Source organism: Labrus mixtus, chromosome 13 (assembly GCF_963584025.1).
Source record: "Labrus mixtus chromosome 13, fLabMix1.1, whole genome shotgun sequence".
In the NCBI taxonomy this organism is placed as follows: Eukaryota; Metazoa; Chordata; class Actinopteri; order Labriformes; family Labridae; genus Labrus; species Labrus mixtus.
Window position 1 is genome coordinate 26,374,660 of NC_083624.1, and position 24,597 is coordinate 26,399,256.

Here is a 24,597-nt window from a genome sequence, read left to right on the forward strand (position 1 = left end):
AAATTTGTAATAAAGAAATTGAGCCTATTATTGTTGATCCAGCCCCGCAGAAATTAGCGGAACACATTCTTTTTTGTTCCTGTCAACTTGACCTCCCCCTTCATATAAAAACTCCCCCACCCCCTTGCAACACTCCCCCTACCTCCTTTTCCCCTCCCCAAACCCTTGCAGCACTTCACAATCATACTCCCTTTTTGAAAGAACTGAGGAAAAAAATCCTGCCAGAGCCTCAATTACACAATGGCAGAAAAAGCTCCACACACTGACCCCCAGCCAGCTGCATTCACTCTCTGCACATCTCTCTCCACAGGAATTCTAAAGGCCTTTTAGTCAGGCAGCCAGAGTGCAGCCAGCGGGAGAGAGCACAGGAAGAGCTGCATACACTCCGCCCGCGCCGTCCCAAGTCTTCACAGAGAGATTAATCATCTGTGAAATGGAAACAGCAAACGGCCAGTGACATAGGCTGAACCCGCTCCAGGTTTCCCTCATCAGCTCGCCGCTGCCGTGCAGCGCTCCTCTAACAGGCAGGTGTTAATAAAAGGCATATAGGTCCCACAGGGGTCAAACACATATGCCTGCCACCATGAAGCGCCGCTGGTGGGCCGGCTTCTTATTATTGTTTTGTGAGGATAGGGATTTCGAGGATTCATACGGACAAAGGCAATGAAACATTGTTCTTGTAAACACATCACTGGCAAAATGGATTTAAATCTTCCTAACTATGCATATATATGAGCCCTGTGCCACTGTGTGCATACAAATGAAGCTTCAACTTGAAAATGAAATACATGGGGATTTTTTTTCTGAACCTGACAGCAACATTTTAACCAGAATACACACTATTAAAATGAATTCAGACTTTTTGATTTGGTTGCTTTTTCCTCACAAAATAAAATTTCATGAAACAGAAAATTTTTAGCTGTGACTTCGGGCTGCAGCAGCAAGCAGAAAGTTTTTATCCTCCAATTCCTCCCCCCCCCCCCCCCCCCCAACTATCAGAAATCCTTTCCCTATCTGTTATCCCTTTGCTTGAATTCATTTATTCATCCTCTTATGTGTTTTGTATTTCTCTCCTGTCTTGTTTCAGAAGGAGAGGCTTTTAAAAAAGAACAGGTTGTCTTCAAAACATTTGTGATTGATTTGTGTCATTTCATGTAAGTTGTTTCACTATGCTGCATAATGATATTCCAACATATACTTAATTCTTAAAACTTAATTCTGCTTCAGGTAAATGTGAATTTTGCATCAGATATTAGTGTGTTTTTCTAACAATTATTCAATAATCCAGATGTTTCTAACAAATAAAGCAAATCACCAGGCTTAGTTGGTTTGATATATATATATTTATATACGACTTTATTGTCCCCATGGGAAATTTTTGTCTGGACTCTGTCAAACTTCATTTACAGACAAGAAACTAGAGGGGAAAGAAAGCGGAACACTTCCACAGGAATCACAAGCACACACATAGTGTTTGCAGAGGCAGATATGACACTGGAGTCACGTATTGTCCTTATGGTCGTCTTATATTGCACAGAGTACATTGATTGTGGTCTTTTTACACCTTCCGTATATGATAATATAAAAAGTGAGAAAGAATGTTTAAAACACACTTCTTCTTGAATCTTGTCGGGGATATTAATGTGATAATAAAAAATAGATTTAAATGATAAAATCCAAAAAAGTAAGAAAGTAACCATCCAAATAGTTTCTTTTATATTTCACAGCATTCTGTGGCTCTACAAAAGAAAGTAACATTCTGTCAGAGTCTTTAAGCTGTTAATGTAGACTCTTGATACACATGTTGTGTATTTAGATGCTGACATAAACATGTATATATGTCTGTGCACAGCTGAGCGTGTCAAACGCCAGGCTCAGCCTCTGAAGACAATCACACAATCCCTCCCCTCTAAAAGCTTGCTGCAGCCTTTGATAAGCACCATTCTTTGCCATCTAAAGAGGTCTTCTATAGATTTCACTTGCCGACGTGTGCACAACCTTTGACAAGTAATGTATCATTTTTATTCATTGCCTAAAATTGTTAGCAATTATGTGCGTAAGCGGCCACCTGCCTAGCCTGAATGGCTCCTGTCTGTGGGGCTTACAGGGGTGTGGGGAAGTGCTGTTGGCTCTAAGGGGAAGGGGGGGGGGGGGGTTAGTCTGAGGGGAACCAACCAAACACAGGGCCTCTGCAGCAGGTGAAAAAGCCCCTCTCGTTAGCGTAATGAGTGGTCAGAGCTTCGGTGTGTCTGGGCCTGAAATTGGGCAATGGCGCTCTGAGTGAAAGGCCGGATCCCCTCGCGTGCATCCCGCTCCGGTGATGGAAGGAGCATCATGAGACATTTACAACCAAATCATCGCTAATGTTAGCTGCTCGGCCTCATTACCTTAACAATATGTCCACCTCAGTGTGTGTGTGTGCATCCACATATGTTGTGATCTGACATTCAGGATATGGAATTTTTTTTTCTCATCTTACCCTGCGTTTGGCCCGAGGAATCGTCTGAGAGACACTTTACTAAACATTTATGGTATTCATAACGCAGTATAGGCATATGTGTCACCCACTGCATGGCCTTATACAATTTCCTGAGCTGCTGTACAGTATGTGTATTAGTATGAGCAAGAGCTGTGCTATGATTTGAGTATTACTTTAGATGAAAAGCTGTGTGGAAACACTTTCATTAGCACAGTGCTGCTGACCCGGGGTCAGCGGCTGAATAAGTAACTCTATTAATGATTTCTACAGCAGAAAACCCCTGACCCCTGATCACTTTCAATCTCAGAAAAAGAAAAAAAATGGGGCAGGGGGGAGGGGTGAGACCTATCGGAGGGAGATAAAAAAAAAAAGCATACTTTTTTTTCTTCTCCTTGGCCATGTGTGTGTGGGAGGGTTATTATTTGTGCCGTGCTGTGAGGGGGAGCAAAGGGCCTGCTGGGACATTGACTCACGTATTCTGGTTTGAGTTTCTTGTCACCGCCTCTAATGGCCGTCTTCTCCAGCTTGTCAATAATAGGGCCGATCATCTCCTCGTCCTTCAGCCTCAGCTCCTCATGGATGATCTCCATGTCCCTCACCGGGTCCACTGTCCCCTCCACATGGATGATATCCTCGTCCTCAAAAGCACCTGCAGCGACAGGACACAAACAGAGAGAGAGAGAGAGAGAGAGAGAGAGAGAGAGAGAGAATCAGTATTCGATTTTTATTTCAATCAACAACACTGCTGCACATGAACACGTGAAGTATAATCAAAAGAATCAGAGTCACAGAATCAATGGTATTGATTTCCTGGGATCGAATATGAAACAGTGATTAGATTTAGACCCAAAAATCATAATCTTTTTGCAGAGAATATGGGAGAAAAATAAACATCCACATAAAAAAGCACAGTGGGGAGTCTCAGGAAAGTCACAACAAATACAGTCAAATACTCAGGAATACATTTAATCTTTCTTTTAGAGTTTCCAGGTGTCAGAACTGTTAGAAACCAGCTGACAATGTCAAACTAAGTTCCACTTAAATTGGCTTTAAGTGCAACTAAACAGGCTTGTCTTGTCAATCTGCATGAAGTGGGGAATGTCTGGTCATGCATTTCTGTGCCCCTCTGTCTTAAAACAGTTAGTCATTAAGTAAAAAAATATGAGCAATAAACAAAAATAGGATAGATTTAAAAGAAAAATGTCTTTGATTTACTGATGATAGATGACAGTCCTTCCCTTAATCATGTGCATCTTAGCGGTTGCTGTGCTGGTGATTAGGTAATGAGGCTCTGAAGCAGAGCATTTAGCCAGCAGCAGCCTTAAGGACTCCTGAGGCTCCAGCAGAGATCAGGGGGGCGAGGGGGGCGAGGGGGAGGGAAAGAGGATAGATGAAACAGGGGGGTACATCTGTCACATGAGAGTAGCAGTCTTTAACATGACCAGTGGTCACTTATATGTAAAGCCCATACAATTATTTTTTTGTCAATACTTTTGGAAATAAAAAAGGGGGATTAGAAGCCCCTCAGTTGTGGAGCGACTATTCAGATGCTTAGCTGAAAGGTGGAGTATATGATCCCGGAGGAGGTAAATTAAATTCCTCCCTTTTTTAAGTGATCCTACAGAAGCACCGCCCACTTTATACATGCATGTGAGGAAAATAATTCAAAATGATAATTTACAACAAGGACTATGATGAAGTCTTGTGGGGCCTCTGTCTTTGTTCGTTGCACATTTATAGACAAATTGACACCTGATTTTTTTTTTTAATTCACATACACTGCGAAGCGAGCTGTATGAATATTTTGACTCCTGCCCCAAGTTTCCAAAAGCCAATGGCAGCCCGGTATACTGACACCAACTTACTTTGTCTCCAAATGCACAAACGCCATGTGAGCAATACGGCATGAAAAATACCAAAATGATCTGGATTTTGAGTATAAAAAGAGGACTATTGAAAGAGACAGAGAGATTAATTTTCAAAATACAATGATCCCGAGTTTTAGCAAAGATACTGTAACTCCTTTTTTTTTAGATCCCTAGAAAATGATCCCATTATCATGAGAAAACGAGCTCTGTTATAGTGACGTTATAAGATAAACGAGCGCAAAACTAAAGAAAACAACTGAAACTAACTTGTTACCATGGAAAAATTGGAAAAACTGAAAATGTATGGATGCATGTCAATTTACAACCTTCATATAATACCATTATGTTTCTTTTAAGTACTTTTAATAATCATGTCGCTTATCTATTATAACTGATGTGGGTATAGGCATTATACTCTGGATTTTTTTCTATGTTATGTTATGTGTAAAATAATCTATAAGAGCATCATATTTCATCCTTTTAGAAGGTTTTGTCAGAAACAATCTGAACTACAGTTGAAGACACTTAGCGTGACATTAGAATATACAGGTGAAGTACAAGTATCTGATTTTTATTGTTGTTACCGTAACTTAGGAAAATATAGTGCATGGTTTGATTGGGAATATGGCTGCACAGGTTCGTAAATCAATCAATAAAAGTAGCTTGTGAAGTTTCACACTGTGGCTTAATGGGAATGCCATGTCAGTCAACAGGGAAGTGGGTGTCAGGTGAATGACTACTTTAACTATTGCTATGTTGAGGGACATGTTTGGAATGTGCACAGTGAGTCACTTAACGGTATCAGTGATCCATATTCATGTGCTGACGCCTGAGTGATAAAGGTATGCTGACAGGTGAGGCCCCCCCTAAGGGTCATTACGTCACTGAAGTGATCCTCATACTCGTCATGAAGCTGTCACATTATCTCTCGACAAGTTCTAACAGTGATACATACAGAAAATATTGATGATTCATAAATATACGTTTAGTACCTAGGATGATTCAGGTAAATATGTTCACAGTATCTTTACTCTGTATGTAAATCTCTGGAGAGTTTGAATAGTCTACACAGCAAAGTCTTCCCAAGCCATTCTTCATATCAGTTCAATATCCTGGTTGACTGCAGATGTGTACCTCTGAGTGCATCACTGAAGAAGACTGCTGGATGGATTGCCATGAAATGTTGAAAAGATACTCATGGTCAAGGATTCATCACACTTACATTGATGAAGCCTTGACTTTTAACTTCAGGACCACCAGGAGTTTGACATTTTCCGTTTCAAGAAAAATGTTACCCATGGAGGCTATTTTCCTATGATGTCACGCTCAGGGTGGGAAGCTCAAATGCTGAATTATGAAGTCCTACAGTATTCAAATGATAATATATTTTTTAATGCAGGGTATCTAACAAGCATTATTATTTCTTGGCTTCTCACATAATAAGGAAAATACATTTGAAAAGTGAGATCTTGCTGCATCATCATGAGATAAAAAAGCCTATTGGCTACTCTAAGCCCTAATGCTAATGTTAACATTTTTCACTTCCTAGTTTAAGATATATTAGCTAGGTCCAAAATAAATGGTGTTAACACTATTCTAAGGTATTTGTATTTGCTTTCAGCCTCTGTGTACCAGTAGAGTGCAATAGTTAAATGTTAACACTAGCTTGTGTCTGACTGTGGTCAAATGTTGTTGAAGTTATGATTTTTCAGATTCCCCAAATTGAAATGACTTAAAAACTGGAAAACAGCAGAATGACATTTTAACAACATTTTAGCTCCCAACCCTAAGCAGGACGTCAGAAGAAAATTGCCAGTAATATGGTCAGTTTGATGGCTTGCCATGTAAATGTTCACCATAAAATGATTTTCAATAACTACTATGTAAGCATGTTTAACTAAGATGGTAAAGTTGACCTGCTCAAAGTCAGCATGGCAATAGTCACACAGCATGAGCATGCTATCATGTAACTGTTAGCATTAGCTTACAGTTAAAAACTGTAGGAAACAAGAGTCAAAGTAGCTTTGGCAGAGATCGATTTATACATACAAAACATTGCCTGATTTCTTTTAAGATACTTTAAATTGTAAAATGAACCAATATAAAAATCCCTTACTGATCATGCTGCAGCGCCTTATTCTTCTGCTAGGTTAAGGAGCAAGAAGTACCTGCTTTTCCATAAACTTAAGCTCTATTACACTCAATCATCCACATCTAAACATTAATGCTCAATGACAGAATGACAAACGAGAAATCCTGCAAAGGTGTCCTTATTACTCATGCAAGTCAACAGAAGCTGCAGACTTTTGTGCAAGCTGTCATCCTGTGCGTTGTCCTCATGCTGAAATGAACTTATCCAATTACTCTTTGCCTAATCAGGCTGTTTTGGTTCCTCTCCTCTTGCAGAGGTACTCCACAGTATAAACAGTTCGCTTACGCCACACAGAAAGGGGCTAATCAGTGGAATTATTGTTTTGCTGCTCCAATTTACCAGCTCCCTGTTCAGTGCTGATTGGAAAGAAAATTTGCTATTGTGTCTGCATGAACTAGGAAAATATAATGCAATGTAATCATTTTGTTAGCTGCAAGAATATACATACATTATGAACAATTATGATGTACAGTTTTGATACACTGTGATTCAAATGGAAAATGCATGCAAGTCTGTGGTTCAAATTCGTACATATTTATTAGGCTTGAAGAGGTTTTTTTTTTTTTTAAAGCTTCAGATGGTAAATAGACCTCTAATGATTGGCATAAATCACAATTTGATAAAAACAATTATGTCATTCTAATTAATTAAAATACTTAAAACACCTAGTATAAGGGCAGCACATTCTTTACTTTTTAAAATAAATAATCAACACTTACTAATGTTCTACATCCCTAATAAAAAGCAAATAAATCAAAATTTCAAAGGAGCTTTCAGAGCACAGGAGCAGCTGATCACTCACTATTTAGTCATCAGCTGACACTCTCCTCTGACTGCCACATATTCCAAAGTAATTTGCTTTAATTAATTTTGCCTAATTTAACATTCACATCTCCTTTAATGCTGTCCCATTCAAGGCTTAGAGCTGGAGAACAAATGTATGAGGTGAGAGAGAGAGAGAGAGAGAGAGAGAGAGAGAGAGAGTGAGAGAAATCTGAGGGGGCAATCTCCACAATTAGTCCTTTAACAACTGGCTCTGGGAAGACAGCTCTTATGAGGCTGCGGCGCCACACAAAGCCACATGCACGACAGTAAAAACACAGAAGAAAGGGGAAGACAGAGGTTGGAAAGGCCCTGTTTCAGGAGTCAGGTCTGTCTCACAATTTCAATTTTGCTGCTTCATTTCAATAGGGCATGTTTTGAAGACACTATTAACAGGTGCTCCTTTATCAGCCGAACAAAAGGATTAGTCTGCAGAGGGTGAGTGCTGTTCAGTGGCCTGATTAGGGATCAGGCTAATCTCTGCAAAATGATGGACTTACAGCAGCACTGCATGCTGAGAAAATAAAACTGCATGAACTGACATTTAAATATGAACATATAATTTTTTAGAAATAAATAAAAATTAAACAAAGACAACACATGACATTCTCATTAAACCTCAAAAGGAAGATTCAGCCTCCAGTATTAAAAAAAACTAAGCAATCTTTTTCCAGTCTGTACAGGTCTAACACCTGAAAACACCCAGCGAGCAGCAGCTATCTTCTATCATTACTTCTCTGTCAGGTACACAGACAAGGCAGTCATCTGAGTCAAGTCGAGATCAATACTGATTGAGCTGCTTCCTCTGATGTAGCTACCTGGGAGGATATGTGGTCAACATAATTCAGCTAAATTACAGTATTCATTGACTTTTAACTTCCTGTGCAGGTTTTCACATGCAAGACGGGGTAAGAGCACATCTAAAGAACTTGCATTCCTCGCGTCGCTTTTAAAATGTTCATGCAAAGTCAGTAGCCGCAATTCTCCTGGTATTCAGAGCAGTAAAAGCTATTTTATGAGTCTGTCAGGAAAAGCACATTATGCATGTCTTCTCGGCATAAAAAAACACTGGCAATGCACACAAGGGTATTTATGTTCATTCAAGAAATATCTTCTCGACATTCGTTTTAGGGGATACATGAAATTGACTGCAATTTGTAGTTCTCTGCTTCTGTAACAGAGTTTGTGGCATATCCATCCTTGTTTCTTTGCATATGTCAATTATGGCAAATACATTTGATGCTAAAAAGCAGTTTGACACCTGAAAATGGCAGGTTTGAGCCCTTTAGAGATACACTCATGTTTTCTACATGATCCCATCTTTCCAAATAGATCAAAATGAAACCACAGTGTTCGATAGTATGAATACCAGAATCTCAAATGTCTCCACTTACTATGCAATCTACTGTGTCACACCAAAGCTACTATTATTGGTGCATCTTCCCAACATGTTTGATATTACTGACTGTTAAAAACACTACATGTAAGGTAGAGCTCTTCAGAAAAGCCTGATGTGATGCATGTTAAATGGGACTGTGGTGGAGAATGGCCAAAAACAACAGTGTTAATTCCCTAATCATTAGTTTAACCTCTGTCATTCTATTTATTTTTGTTAAACCTGGGAGCAACAGAGTGCCGTGATTGAATGGAGCCGACATATGCACACCACTGTTGTCCCACATCATTCAGAGAACAAACCTTTTTAGATCCTTAACTACTATAGTGCTGCTGATTGCACAGGCACCGGCAATTTCCTAACCAACTGCCACCTGAACAATGATGTGTTCAGCTTTCAGGCCCTCCAGCCTTTCAAAGGTGAATCATTTCACAGTTTGGAGCGGGATCTCCATAGCAACTCCACTTTGAAGGGTTTAGAATCACCATCCAATAATTCTATGATCATCGGGCCTCGCCGTTCCCAGTGGTTCCTTTCACAGCGGACGGGCGAGGGGGGCACAAGGAGGAAGCAGGAAGATCCTACAGTCTATTTCAGGCAATTCATCTCGCAGCCCCCATTAGAATTCAAAATATTGCGACCTTCAATCACCGAGCATGTGATCGGGAGCTGTGGCGATCTCCAGTCAAGATGGGGAGACGTTTTGCTCTAATCATCCACGATGAGTGGAGGCTGACAAAAACTCTTCATTCTCCCTCGAAGCAAAATGCTCATTTAAATGCTGTGACAGCGGCACGACACAGACTGAAACACACAAAGGACCATGATCCCCACAGCTGAATGATCTGGATTTAAAACAAACTATTGGTAAAAACAACAACTGACATAAAACCTAGCCTCGTGCAGCACAGGGCAGCTTATATTCAAGACTGATTTATGATGCAAGACATAAAAGGTAAGTGCTAGGACCCTGCAGAGACAGTGGTACAAACAAACAGTTAACTTTGTGTCAACAGAGTGAACCATGGCTGCACATAAAATGAAAAGATAAGTCAGATAATCTGGCGCTCATTCGACAGTTTACCGGGGTCCATACAAGTGTAAGATACACACCTTGTAGGGTTTTTGGATGATTGTTGAAAACAAGGCCTTCACAGTGAAATGTTAGCACAACAGACCCAATGACTTCAATACATAAAACATGTGTATCAATTGTCCAAAATGATCATGTAATAAGAAATGACAGATGGTTTGGTACCATCTATAAAACACTTGTATGTGTAATAAGGACTTTTGATGAAAACATTTAAAAAATAAATTGCAAGAGAAGAAAGGAATGTCAAAGTTATAGTCAATGCAGAGAATTATCCCATCTGTCATTTCTTATCACACACTCTTAAGAAGGCTTTAAAAGCCATTTGTGTTGTTATAATGCAAAATTCTGCTGTTTATATTACACAATAACTGTAAATGAAATGCAACATGGAGGATCATCATGGAGAAAATGTGACTCAATCAATAATACAATAATTATGTCAAATCAAAAAACTTAGTGAGGGGAAAAAAGCGCTCATGCTAAGCTAACTACAACATCATAGAGGAGTACCATCAATGTATTGTTTACTTAACCTCTATAAAAAATAATGCTAATTGATCCATTAGATATCAATGTGAGATAAGCTACAGTAGGCTAATCTCACTTTTAAGATTATCTTCAAATCTACATTTTTTATGGGAAAATGAAAAAAAAACTGAACCCTTCAACACTACTACCAAAAGCCCCAAAATGTATTAGAAACTAGTTTTTGAATTGTTTCTAATACATTTTGGGGGATCAACATGACAACTTGACCTACTTCCAAAAAAGCTCACTAACAGACCAAAAGAATCCGCTGCTAAAAAACAGTGCCAATTAAATGCACTATTTACACCTGTTTTGGTAGCATGTAATAAAAACTGCAGTACCTGGCTGCATTAGGGTATAAGTAAGACTTTTCTTATTAAAATATATTAGATTCTTCTTTCCCGACGCAATATGATATCAGCACTGTTGCATTTACAGCAGAATACTTTCAAAGTTTTTTGTCACATTTCTCTGCCTTTTAGAAAATCGATCTGAAATATTGCGAAATCAGATTTCTTAGAGGGACTGTTGGAAAATGTAAATGTCGACACTACATCTGATTAAGCAACTGACTTTCTGACAAATTCCTTCACTGCTGTTTAGATAGTCACACACTGATAGTCACGGGGCTGGGCGAGGTGTCTTGGATGTTTGTCAAGTTTTAGAGTTGGTGAGTCGGTGAGTAAAGAGACAGACATCCTGAAGCGCAGCCATCACTGGCGTCAGTGAGGAGGCAGGTCGGCCATAAATCATCCCTGTCTCAATACTCAATCCAGTTTGTTCTTAACGTCTGAAGCCAAACAATCAGTTTGATTTGTTCACTGTAAGCGATTAGAGGAGACTATGCTGAAGTCTGAGTGATGCAATAACCAAACTGGATACAATGACCTACATGATTTACAAAGTGATTTAAACAATCCTTATCATCAGATTTATGTATCCGTCAGGCTGTGATGATTCATGGATCAGCTGACTGTGATGCTGGAGGTGTTTGAAGAGTGGAAATGTTTGAAGGTGAGTTTTTAGGACCAATTTATCGAGAGAGATTATTGTTGACAACTTTCCTGGATTGTTTACAACTATTCTCATGATCGACTTAAAACACTGTATTAAGAGCTGAGTTGTAAACTTTTTCAGATACAGTTAAAAAAAACCTTTTTACATACAAATAATAGTACACAGAAGTAATATATGTCTAAACCTTTTTCAAAAATCAGTAGGGCAACTGAAAAAAAAAAACTGTTGATGATTGGTAATCCTGATGTATGTGATGAGCTAAAGAGTTAAAAAGGATATTAAAACTCTCGTTGACTTTCATTGTTGTACAGCATAGCAGCACAGTCTGTACACCATTACACCATCACACCATATAGCAAATGTTTCTAGATATCCTGGAGTGCAAACCAAACAGAACTGTTCTCTGAACTTAACAACTCAGCTGCCATTGGTTCTGTTAGATTTTGTACAAACTGCTACTACCAAAGATTTACAAGTTTGTGTCATTAAGTCAAGAGCTGCTGGAGGGTAACAAAACGATACGAAACTATCTTTAAACGTATTTTATGTTTTTTTAAGAACATCGTTTTTAGAAAAATGACTTAAATGTCTTACAGATTGTTTGAGGAACTTTTAGTTTGTGTTGATTTGGCATCCTCCTTGGACAAAGCTGTAGGCTGTACCTCATCACTTTGACAAATTTGTTCTTTAAATAAGTTAGTAGTTTTTTTTGTACCATTGTCTTTATCCTGATTTCTTTTATTAGTCAAATGTATCACTCATCGAGAACCTTTGCTGTGGAAATGTAAAATAAAAGACTTCTTCTTCAGCATGTAAAAACCCTTCTAGTCTAAACACTTAGCCCAGAAGCAGAAGTTACAGGTATTAAAAATAACTCTATACAAATAGTGGATCTTTATACTGATGATCTAGCTTTTAAAGATGCAACAATATTAATTTCAGTCTGATTCATAACTGGCTAAAAACTCCTCATAGAAGCTTTAAATCTGCAGATGATTATTTTTTCTCTTTAGAGATTCCACTTACTGATTATGATCACATGAAATTGATTTGGTTGGTTCCTTAAAAATAACAAACATTGTCCTATATGGTGACTTTATTGTTTCTACTTCAGACCGCAGACAGAAGGAGGGAAGGGATTTTACTTAACCAGGAGTTCAGGTGTTGAAAGCATGAATATCACAGTGCGAGAAGAGACACTAAACCAAAAATAACAGTTTCTTTCCAGCCGGATGCCCACAACCACAGCCATCCCTAAAGAGTAAATGTGCTTTACCACCGTATCTCAAGGCTACGTTCTTACTGAGTGCCGTGCAACCGTAAGTAAGTCTTCATTAGAAGTGAACCAGAGCCTTCCTGCAGCAACGCGGGGACACTGTGTGAGCATTCAAACATCTAATTGCTGGAAACCAAACATCTGGGAATAAGGCCAGGTGAGCTGGCAGAGCGGCTAGCGGGGAACAGAAGAGCAGATGAAGGAGAACATGTCTGTGTCTCAGACTGCGACGTGTTCCAGTCACTGCAGAAGCATTGAAACACTTAGTCTGAATACTGTTATGTTATCCGACCAGAGAACACCAGTCGTTGACAGAATCAGCTTCAGGATGTCTTAATGCACTTCTGGAGTTTTTTGGAAGCTATTGTAGAAAGCCAATCCCTTTATTTACCAAGCCTTTCAAAGTCATTAAGGGGCTGAGATATATTCATAATGGTGCTCAGTACCGGGGGGGATTTGGAGATAACAAGAGGAAAATCCAGTAAGACGACACCCTGGAGGAAATTTAATATTTTCAAAAGAGAGCCGTAAAGAATGAATCATTTCAAAGGCAGTGTTGTCGAGAAAGTGTGATATGATTTTCAGACTTCAATTAATGAGGCTGAGGGCACCTGCTCACTTTCAACCAACAAACTGGAGCTTTTCACACTGCTTTGTAACAAATGATAATTTGTCCATTTGTTTCTTTGTTTTCATTTGGTTCCAGGTATACAGGGAATTAAGTTTGCTTAAATTAATAGAGATAATAATAATGATAATGCGCATATATGGGGAATTAGAAGTGCCATCAGAAGGCAGCGGGAGGATGTGTTTTTTTTTTCTTCTTCTCAAAGACACTATTAATCTTTACTTTCCTGCCAAATGTTTTTTGACCTCAGCGTCATGACTCTGGTGCCTCAGTGGACGATAGATTTTGAGTATTTTTTATTGAATTGCTTGACTCTTTTGACAATCACCACTACAATGTTACTGATCCTGAGCGTCTCTCTCCATCATCTTTAGAAACTCTTCTGCTAATTTAAACAAATAAAAAATAAAAAAACATACCAGACACCAAAAAGTGTTCTCCCCCACAACCATAATCACCCCATATAAAAGTGGTGGCTTCAGCATTGCAGTCTGCCTGACACCAGATAGATATAATTACAAAAGCTATGTTTAATGGTTAACTTGTGAAACATACCACATTGTTTCCAAGGAATCCTCCGGAGTGGAAACAATGGCATGCAACAGCAGAGAGATATAAACACACACAGAAGAAGAAGAAGTAGAAGAAGAAGCTGTCTCTGTTACTATATCTGACTGTCAAGGATGTTTGTCTTCTTTGTGCGAGCAGAAACAAAAGAGGTGGTTTTGGGTCAGGATCTTGCATATACATTTGAACCATATTAAAAGGACTGTGGGTGTGTTAATGTTTAAAAAAATACAAATACCTACATAAGTTATGAAAATGTATTCATCACACTTTAAATTTAGTCACAGAAAGGCAGCAGATTACAAGGAAATAATCAATTACATTCTACACATTCTCACACTGTATTGATATATACAACACATAAGGCCGCTGTAGTTATCTAGAGTTGATCCAACACTCAACTTCTTGCTGTAAATACTTGCAACTGGACAATATTTATATTAACCAGCTGATAATGGTCCCCTACATATACACTTAATACTCTTTTATAATTAAGTCATCTTAACCTGCAGAGGCCAGAGGTTTTAGGAACATACTTCTTCTTTTCTTTTTAGAGAAACATTTGATTAAAGTACAGATTTTTTAAATGTTAATCAACTGAAAGCCTCAAACAGAGGGCCTTTAAAACATTTAAGAGTAAAGAACAACCTTTGGCTGCATCCTCTAACTTTTGTTCTACCAAAAGTCATTCAGAGCTAAACTGACAACAGACCCTTTAATGTCACCTTACATTTCCACTCTGTTAATCATTACTGGTCTAAAAGTGGGTGATCTTTCACTTTCTTACAAACTACAAAGAGTCAAGGGCCATTTGAAAACTGTACTGGCACAGAAGTAATACACATCTTAATGATAAAGGGACTGAGGAACAATATAGGAGAAATGGACAAATCTTAAAGCTTTCTATGACTAATTCTCTATCAGAGCTCCTTTCACACTATGGGAGACTCGGTAACAGGATAAAAGGTAAAAGTATAAAAATAAATGAAAGTTCTTTGAGCAGGTGCTGGAGCCATATTTAACATCTTCAGGTTACAGTAAACAAAACAAAGTGTTTACTATCTTTTGAGTCAAAGATGAACACTTGTCTGTACAAACATTCCTGTTTAAAAAAAACTCCCTTTTGCACTATTTAAGACGAGAGAAAATATGAAGTCAGGCTGTGCAACATCGCATTGAAGGCAGCGAGCAGCGATGAACTGCTAATCTAACAACGATGATTTTAAATGTATTTTAAATATGTCAAATAAATCAGGGTTGGGGTGTGTGCATTCATTTTGTTTGCGTTGAATCAAATTGTTCTAGTGTAAAACAGAGACTACATCTCAGACTCAGAAGAACTTAAGATATAGGTAGACCTGGAAAATAAACGAGTTTAAGCCTGTCTCACTGAGGGACGGACTGAATATATCAATTTATCGTTAACTTCATTATAAGAAATGTTAAAGTTATACATGGCGTTAAATGGAAAGTTCCATAATGTGGTTATGAATAACTAACTCACTTACCTTCACTGCATCCAAACTTAATCAAAAGTGACATTAGGATTCACATTAGAATATCATGTTGTGTTTCATCTGGACTCTCTTTCAATCATGAAAAGTTTCCAAACCTCAGAATATGCTGCTGATTTTGTGAAAACCTTGATTAGGCACAGACTCTCTCACTTTCCCACTTCTGTGACTCTCATTCTGGGAGCCTCCCAGTAGGACTGTGAGGTCTGGTCTGATTTCATTTATCTGGACTGTTTTGTTGATCTTGGCACCAATCACACAAGATTCCTCACTTTATAACATAACGAAGGCATTTCCCCTAAAGAAACTGTTTAGTGTGACCAACTGTTTCTAATGCAGCGGCTTTGAATAGAGTATGAAATACACAGTGAGAGAGAACAGCTTGTGTCAGTTTATTGTAATTTGTTGATGGTTTGAATCCCATGAGGGGAATCAACCATTAACCTGTGACTCACGTGTCAGGTGGAAGATGCCATCGCAGGCGCTGATGTGGGACAGGAAGGAGTTTCCCAGGCCTTGGCCAGCATGAGCACCTTTCACCAGGCCGGCAATGTCAACCACATTAAGGAACGCTGGGACTTTACTGCAGCAGAGGATGTGAGAGGAGAAAATATCAGACTTTTATAGTTTGGATACTATTTTAACAAAAAACATTGTGATCTGATACAACCGTTTGCATGGAAAGGGATATTACTTTAAAAATGTGGCTTTGCTAGATGGTTAGATGGTGGTGATTATACGGTGGCTGAGAAGTCTCGCACTGTAAAGAGAAAACACTACCGCAGCAAAGAAAAAAACAAACATAAAGGCTGCAACACAAACTCAAACAGGCACATGGGAAGTTGAAGTCTGTAGGACCTGGTACGTCTACGATGAGATGTTGACACAGCAACTTAAAAACATTATTTACTGCACGTTTTGGGAAAACATCATAATCCATGAAGCCAGATATTTTCAGTTACTCTGAACAATTCCTCGTTTTATGTTGAACTTCAGACACTCTGTGACTCTGGTTGAAAGTGTCGATAAGAAAAAAGCTTTAAAGACATCTGATCTGTTGGGAAATATTGTGGACTTTTATATCGGTTTGTTATATTACTTCCTTTCATTTCTCAGAATAATTTTATCTTCTGTTATTAACTTATTTATGTGCTTTTGAAAGTTGTTGTACAGTAGTAGAGACCTGTGGCACAAAGGGATAACATATATAACGGGCAATGCTTCTTATCAGGATCAATGTATTGACAGTTTCTGTCTTTTGAAAGGACTTTCCTCAAAGGTTCAGAATCAGAATCAGAATGCTTACACACACAAGGAATTTAACTTTGGTGAACTGTGCTCTCTTATGTACAGGTACAACATTAAATATCAACAATAAACATAATAAGAAAAGACTAATAATTACATGACTAAATATGAAACAGTTCAGTGGTGAATAGTGAAAAAGATGCTGAAGTAGTTCCTTAGGTAGGTTAGACCGGCAGATACTCTAAAATTGTATTGTGTTTTATCAAACGTTAGGGTTTTTTTGGGAGTTTACTGGTGTAACTATTCATTTTTTACAGCAGTGGAATCTGTTTTGCATGTGTTTAAAATGAGACTTTACAGTTCACAGCATAGGAAAGCCAGAAGCAGGTAAAAGCATGCCACAAAGACACATGTTGCTCTTTGAAAAGCAGTTAAGTTCTTGCACTGTTCACTGCTATTCAACATGTATTCTTGTCACTCAAAAAGGTGAATCTTGCAAGTAATTTATCAACACAGCAAATCTGAATCCAACCTGCTTGAACAGCCTCTGTAAATGTGTATGATAACCAGGTGTTGAAGGTTCACATGCAGCAGCTTTCCCCCTTCTCAGAAAACCCTCAGAGAGGATCAGCAATCACACATCACACCACACCAGCAGCAACATGTCAACAACATTGTTATATGTTTTCTCATACCTATAGCAGGAGGAGCAGCGAAGACTACAGATCTGAAGTGTGAATAATAGGAGAACGGCGAGACCCCATACCTGGCAGGTTTGTGGAATTGGCAGAGGAAATCATAGCGTTCATCTGGAATGGGCACTCTGCTTTCATTTGGGTCAATGGTGCAGAAGGGGAAATTTTCTGCTGCAGCCTGACTCTTTGTCAGCACGTTGAAAAAGGTTGACTTCCTGAAAATAAAAAAGAAACTGCAGTGAGGGCAATTCGTGTGAAAGTGCTTGTGTGTGTGGAGTCTGATGGTTCGATAGCATGATCCTGAAACACTCCGGTAAATCATGCAAGATCTGCGTTTTTCTTTTTTTTCAAACTCTGCACATGAAGGAAAAGGTTATTGTAATGGATGACATATTTGATCACTTAAATCAAAAACATGTTATAATGCCCAATTACAAGGTCAGAAAATCCCACAATACATCGACTGTATGAGGAATCAAGGGGGCAAAATACATTTCTGATAGATGTTAGCTGATCGGCCAAACGCCGCCCCGTGTTGTGATCAAGGAGAGATTTATTTTCTGCAGCACAAGCAGCTTAAGTGTACTTCAAGATCTACAGACAGTGGCAAGTGTCTAAGAGTAATAATGGCACAGTTAACTATAATCCTGGACTTTCCCTCCTTACGCCCTCCCTCAGTGCTTCACATTGAAATGATTGGTTGTTAAGTCCTATAGGCATGAAATTGCTGGAGATTGTTAGAGGACGTGCATTAATTCCTTATAGAAAGCTTGACTGTTTCTCTGACATACTTGATGGCTACTCTCAGGTCACCTTGGGGGACAAAAGGAGAGACAACCCCACAGAAACAAAACAACCATCATCAGGTCATTTAAATAATTGCACAGAAAATGATGTACTGCCTTAAATGCAAGTTAGTGTGTAATATGCTGGCATGTTGGAGGGGAAATGATGAGTTTGGGGATTTTTGCTGCCAGACTTCTGTGTTTTTACATCGGTGGTAGTGCAAACTCCTTCTTAAGTTACACATGAGAAGAAGCCAGCAGACTCCACGTGGAAATTAAAACTGACAAGAGGATAAAATCTAAAAAAAAAAAAATGCAACAGAGTTAATCTTGAGCAAAGAGTTATTTGTTGATATAAGATTTGGTTTAATTCATGGCCTGACCGATAAGGGATTTTTGTGTCTGATACCAATATCGACATTATGGAGAGAAAAATCCCATAACGATATATCGGGCCGATATCTGTCTTTGATCTGTAGATATGATCTATAGATAAACACAGTTATTGTGTTGATCCCTCAAATTAAGTTATCAAGATAGTCAGTGGATACGTTAATATCGGCCGGCCGATTAATCGGTCGGGCTTTAGTTCCATTGTAGTCTACCAAAAAAACTGAGGTTGGCAAATTTTGAAGATCCTCTGATTTTGTTATATTAAAGCATACTTGAGGGATAGAGAGGTTTAAGTGATGTTTTTATCCATCTTATGATGTAATAATTCTTGTGTTATAAGGCATACCAGTAAATATTAGGGCATACTGGTGAATATAATCACCCTGTTTGTTTGTAAATAGAAGTGAAGGATCACTTTTATTGTTGTATTTCTCTGTCACCCCTGTGCCTGGAAGAAGCACCTGTGGGTTTTTGACAAAAGCAATCATAAAGAAATCACTAAGCATTATTATTCAAAGGATGCAGGGTAAACTATTAATCTCAGTTCATTAACTAATAAACTATTGAGCCTGAAATCAGAACCAGTTTAGCATTTATGAGAGAGTTTTTGGTTGGTGGATTATGACAGATTTTGAACAATAAAACTGCATAAAAATTAAACTATATTCTCTGATAAAAAGCTCACTGCTGCAATGAAATGTTCACATTCATATATTAAAGGACACAGAATACAAACCACAAGTATATAATATAAAACTATCAGAGCGTAAGGGTCTCCATTAGTAGACTAAGAGCTTAATACAAAGTTAAGATGGATGAGGAGAACAGTACAGTCAATATAAACACTTTTAAATATGTTTTTCAAACAACATTCAGTCATGTTAGCTGCACTTTTACAATAAATGTTTTGGAGCTAACATTTGCATGACCCTTGTTAAGGTTGATATTTTTATTGTCAGTTCATATCAGATTGCAGATTGTTTGATTTGCTGGTTGAACGACTCGTTAATCACAATCATCTTTTGTTGTGCTCACACAAGCTGCCTGATTCACTTTCATAATGACTCTGATTATTACCCAGATATCAGTATGAAATAAAGAAAAAGTACAAATGTAGGCCAGTAAAGAATCGTATGGAAAACAAAGAGTTTTTTTTATTTTTTACTTCTTTGGAAAATAAACTGACAAATATTTGGGGGTTCATATCGTCTCATATGAACAACACTTATATTTAAGCATAGCATTTGGGCTTTTGGGGCCTTTCAATTGCAAAAGCTAGATTAGCAAGATACAGACTTAATTATCTTGAGTTTGAGTTTTGACTCTACCTAATTAAAGTCTGCTTCAGATAAATGAAGACGTGACATCTTTCCAGTCTTCATGAGGTAGGTAATGAGAATATACTGTCTATGTCCCAATAAGGGGTTAAACTGCGACACTAAACTCTTTCTGTGCCTTTAGGCAGAAAGCATGGCAGTAAACAGAACTGCTGTGCAGCTCTTAGTGTTGAAATAGCTGCAGATTGGTTGAATCACAATCTCAAGTTTCCCATATGTGTGAAGACTGGTCAGTTACGCCCAACTAACAGCAGGCCGGCGTCTGAACATGGTTCATTCATGAGGAAACCAAAGGAGGGTCTACATGTTGACACAAATGTGGTGTGGCAGGCCACAACCTCATCGAGTTCTACTTCTTACACCAGGAAGAAATTGTGGTTTCTGTGGTGCAAGAAATGAAAACACAGAGAGTTTCTTAGTGCAGTAAACTGTGAAATCTGGCAAAACAGCTATAGGACAACAAGAGAAAGAGGCACAAACTGAAGCTAAACAGAATGTTTATTCTGCATTGCCAATAGGCAGCATCCAAAAATGGCATTAAACAAGCACCCTCAGTTTGCATGAATAGAGTTAAAGTGAAACAATGTCTGTGGTTTCATGTTCCCCTGAAATAGTACATTCACTTTAACATGCCCAAACTAAACTTTCAGTTATTTCTGGGCATTTGTTGACTAAAAGTAATGAGTCTTAAATCAGAACTGGGAGTCACTGTGACCCTGTGGCTCAAAGAGGGTTACAGAGAGTCAAAGTAGATCTGCCCTGTGATTACATTCTGCCACTGAGGAGTATTTTTTTAACCAGGTTTGACATGCAGACAGCCTGTCAGCCTCCTAACACAACACAAATACAAAATGTGATGTGTCCCTGTGATAGACTGTCTTCATGTGTGTCCTCACAGCGATTGGCTGGAGACCTGTGTCTGACGCACCCTGACCAGTGCATGTGTGAATGAGCGATAAGTGATAGATATTTAAAGTGAGTGGACTGTTGGCTTTGTTATGTTTTTCTTTTTTAATTCATTTAATATTCCTCTGTGCATTCACAGCAGCGTGGTAGGTTTATTTTTACTTGCTATCATGCTGTTTTATTCAAATGTAGAGATGGATTATAACACATGAACAATAAGACTGCATAAAAATTAAACTATATTATCTGATAAAAAGCTCACTGCTGCAATGAAATGCTCACATTCATATATTAAAGGACACAGAATACAAATCACAAGAACTCTTTCTTTTACGTTTACCAAATTCATCAAAAAAAATTGGATGAGAAGATCTTTTGGGATTTGATTCTTGGCTTGTGTGTTTTATCACACTTAAGAACACTCCGAAAGTATAGAATAAAAAAAAAAAAAATCCTTAAAAAATCCATAATGAGCAGAATTTGCAATGGGCTTTTTACGCCTTTATTTAAAGATAGGACAGTGGATAGAGTCTGACATCGAGGAGAGAGAGTGGGGAGTGACATGTGGGAAAAGAGCCACAGGTTGGATTCAAACCCGGGCCGCCCACTATAGGAAGACTACAGCTTCCGTACATGGGGCACGTTCACTACTACTCCATCAGCGCCCTGTAGAGGGCTACTACACTCCTTTAATGTTTTGTCTTTAATCTTTATAAGGTGTGGTTACAGAGATCCTTTGAAAGTAACTTGAATAGATCTCGCAAAACAAATGTACATATATTTGAATATTGCCTTTAATTGCAACTTTTCTTTTAAGTGAATTAATTCTCGTCTGACTGCGACCTCCTTACATGCTGCCTTACATGCATTTATATTTTTGGTATCATGGCTGGAAGACATTCAGATGTGGAGAGGGCACATGCTGCTGCATGCAGTGTGAGTGGTGTAAATGGGAAACTATATCTTCGAGAATAAAACTTTTACTTACCCAACATTGGGCAGACCAACAATTCCTATTTTTAACGAGGTGCCAAACCTTCCAATCAGAGGCGGGGGCTTTGTTGCATCATCTCCTTTTCCCTGATAAAGACAGCGTGTATAATGTCAGAGGGAGCACTTGCCATGACATAACCTACTGTACATGCAGATTTTTAGGATGAAGCTGTTTGAAATACAGTCAACCTTCTTTGGAGCCATTTCCCACGCTTCAGTTTTGCTGATTTTTCACGACTGCTCACAGACTCAGAGAAGAGAAAACACATTCATTGACAGAAAATGGGCTAAGCTAAGTCCTCAAATGTAGCCAGTCGACTGCACTTCAACTGCTCCCTGTACTCAAAATAGCACATGCAGCCTCTGGAAATGAAAGTTGACACTGTAAGCTGGCAGGCTGACCTGAACTTCCAAATTTAGCTGTCGATAGCACAGATGCAGGTTGATGAGCAGATACAAATCAATCCTACATTGAAATGTTGGTTAAAAGCAGACAATCTTTAGCAGAGGCTTGGCTGTGTTGTCGGCTGCTGCCTCCTTTCCATTAACATTTGAATCATCTATTTGACAGTCGTCTGACTGCAGACTTCCAAGAGTCACATCCCTTAACTGACAGGTCCAAGCTATTTTGCCATTTCCATTTGTTTTTACAGTTTATAGACTTCATACAGCAGTAAATGTTTGTTGTCACGCAGCTTATTTCACAATGCACTTTATGTATATCAATTATATTCCCTTAGCTGTGGTCTCTATTAGCCTGCCAACACAAATAACCACTGACCTGCAACCTTAAAGTGCAAGAAATAAGAAAAAACACACAGTGGAAATGGCAGATGAAACACAGACATCATCTTTTAAAGCACTGCATGATAAAATAAAGGAGAATAAATACAGTTTGAACCATAATTATTTCATATTTTAAGGGAACAGAAGAAAGAATGCATCTGTGTCTGAGAGAGGAGAAACTCTAACTAAAAGCATATTGAGAAAATCTTCATACTTTTACCCACTTTCTCTATTAAATGAGCCTCACAGAGTGTAATCTAAGACAATAATGTACTGTTTTAGAGCCATCCTTGCTCTCATAGTTTCCCCCATCTCCCCACGGAGAAAAAACAGGTGTAGCCACATGAGCGCACAAAATTACAACAATTAGTTAAATGTCCTCAAATAAACTTCCCTGAGCAGAAATACAAATCAAAGAACACAGGGGCACAAAATAAAAAATAAAAAACACATCACCCAATCCAGCAGCCTGTCTGGTTTAACATGCAGAAAATGAGGCTCTAATAATCTGGATTGGAGGCAAGTGAGACGGGCTTTTGTAGAAAGACTCTAAATGAATAGGTCTGAATTAATCATTTATCTTTTGTTGATGGATGCACCCCCACTTAGACTCATCACAATAGATGCAGACCGTTTTGTTCGACCAAATAAATCATTCCCATTGTTTAAGGTACATTGATCAATCTAATGGCTTGTAATAGGCTCCTAATTGCCACAGAGAAGTGCTCACGAATGGAGTCCAGAATTACAGATTCAACTCAAAATATTCTCACTTGAATGACAAGAGGCGAGCTCATGTTCTCCCTCTTTTGTGCAGAGCAACTGAAAACTCATTATCATTTTATTATTCTATAAGATATGTAACAAATACATTTTTTTAAATATAATTTAAAGAAAATGTACACATAAGTACAAATATATCTGATGATGCTTAAACATTCTGTATTGCAGATTTCTTTGTTAGATATGAAGCATCCTTTTTTAAATCTGGATGGCCACACTGCTCCTTATAAAGATGTAACACTAAACAAATAATAATGTAAAAAAAAAAAAAACAGATGACAGTACTAAGAATCCATTATTTAAGGAGAATAACCAAGGATTTTATTTTTTTTGGCTTTAATATATTGTCTGCTATTTTGAATTGTATTTGAAATGTACATCCTGCCTTCATTTTCATTCAACGCTCGAATTAATTTGACTTCTTCGGCACCAATCAGCTTTGTTTATGTAGAACAAATATTTAATATCGTTAACAGCACTCACAGCCAAACTGTCATGATTGCAAAAAAAAAAAAAAAAAAAAGAAAAGATTCAATTTTCTTGCCAGCGCTCAGTATTTGATGAGACTGATTTTATTCACCCCCTCAAAGGTTTCAGGGTTTTAAAGCAGAGAGAGTATTAGAACAAATTGCGCCTGTGTTGACTGGCAGCATTCACACTCTATAATGGAGCATTATTTGCCCATTTCGAATAGGCCTACCGTAATGCACATCTTTCGGTCAAGCCTTTTCTCTGGAAAATTGCTTTAACTTTTAAAGCGACGATGATTCACGTTGGAGCGGGTCAATTTTACATTATGCCATTATCCCTGCGAGTTTTTAACTGCGGGAATATTCAATTGTCATATTAAGATATTAAAATAATAAGAAAAGACGAGAGCTTTGGAAAAAATTATTGAACAACCCTCTTTATTGTCAATTTAATTAGGTGATTGATCAAATTGGCATTACATTTTATTTCTCAGCTACAACTCAGGCATCGTGCCTCTTGTTAAACCGGTTAAATGGAGATGACTGGCGGCCTTACAGCAGGAGTCCCATGGGTGCTGAAACTTTTCCGCCCATAAAACACTTGTCTTTAAAAACAGATCCACTGCACGCGCTGAGAAAGCGAGCTGTCATTGTTAATTAACCCCTCACCTGCACTCCCTCAACAAGTAGCCTAAGTTTTGGAGGTGGGTGGGGTGCAAAGGGCTGCGCGCGAGTACTGACAAACGCACGCGCAATGGTTTTGGCTGAGAAATGACCAAACCCTGTTTAAGCAGATTACGCGTCCTATAATATCTATTTATAAGCAAATTGATTTATTCTGATTGCTCTTAAGTTTTC

At 38.4% G+C, this 24,597-nt stretch overlaps 1 protein-coding gene across 1 annotated transcript in view; it reads right to left on the minus strand.

Moving 5' to 3' along the window:
* LOC132987422 (obg-like ATPase 1) overlaps positions 1–22,049 on the minus strand; it is a 40,916-nt gene extending 18,867 nt beyond the window's left edge. Inside the window, exons 1-5 of the mRNA XM_061054480.1 lie at positions 21,890–22,049; positions 21,696–21,787; positions 17,358–17,501; positions 15,799–15,926; positions 2,953–3,128 (exon numbers count right to left, since the gene is read on the minus strand). Of these exons, the coding sequence (XP_060910463.1) occupies positions 2,953–3,128; positions 15,799–15,926; positions 17,358–17,501; positions 21,696–21,787; positions 21,890–21,904 (555 nt within the window). The 5' untranslated portion in view covers positions 21,905–22,049. The remainder of the gene's footprint in view (positions 1–2,952; positions 3,129–15,798; positions 15,927–17,357; positions 17,502–21,695; positions 21,788–21,889) is intronic.
* Between the last annotated feature and the right edge of the window lie 2,548 nt (positions 22,050–24,597).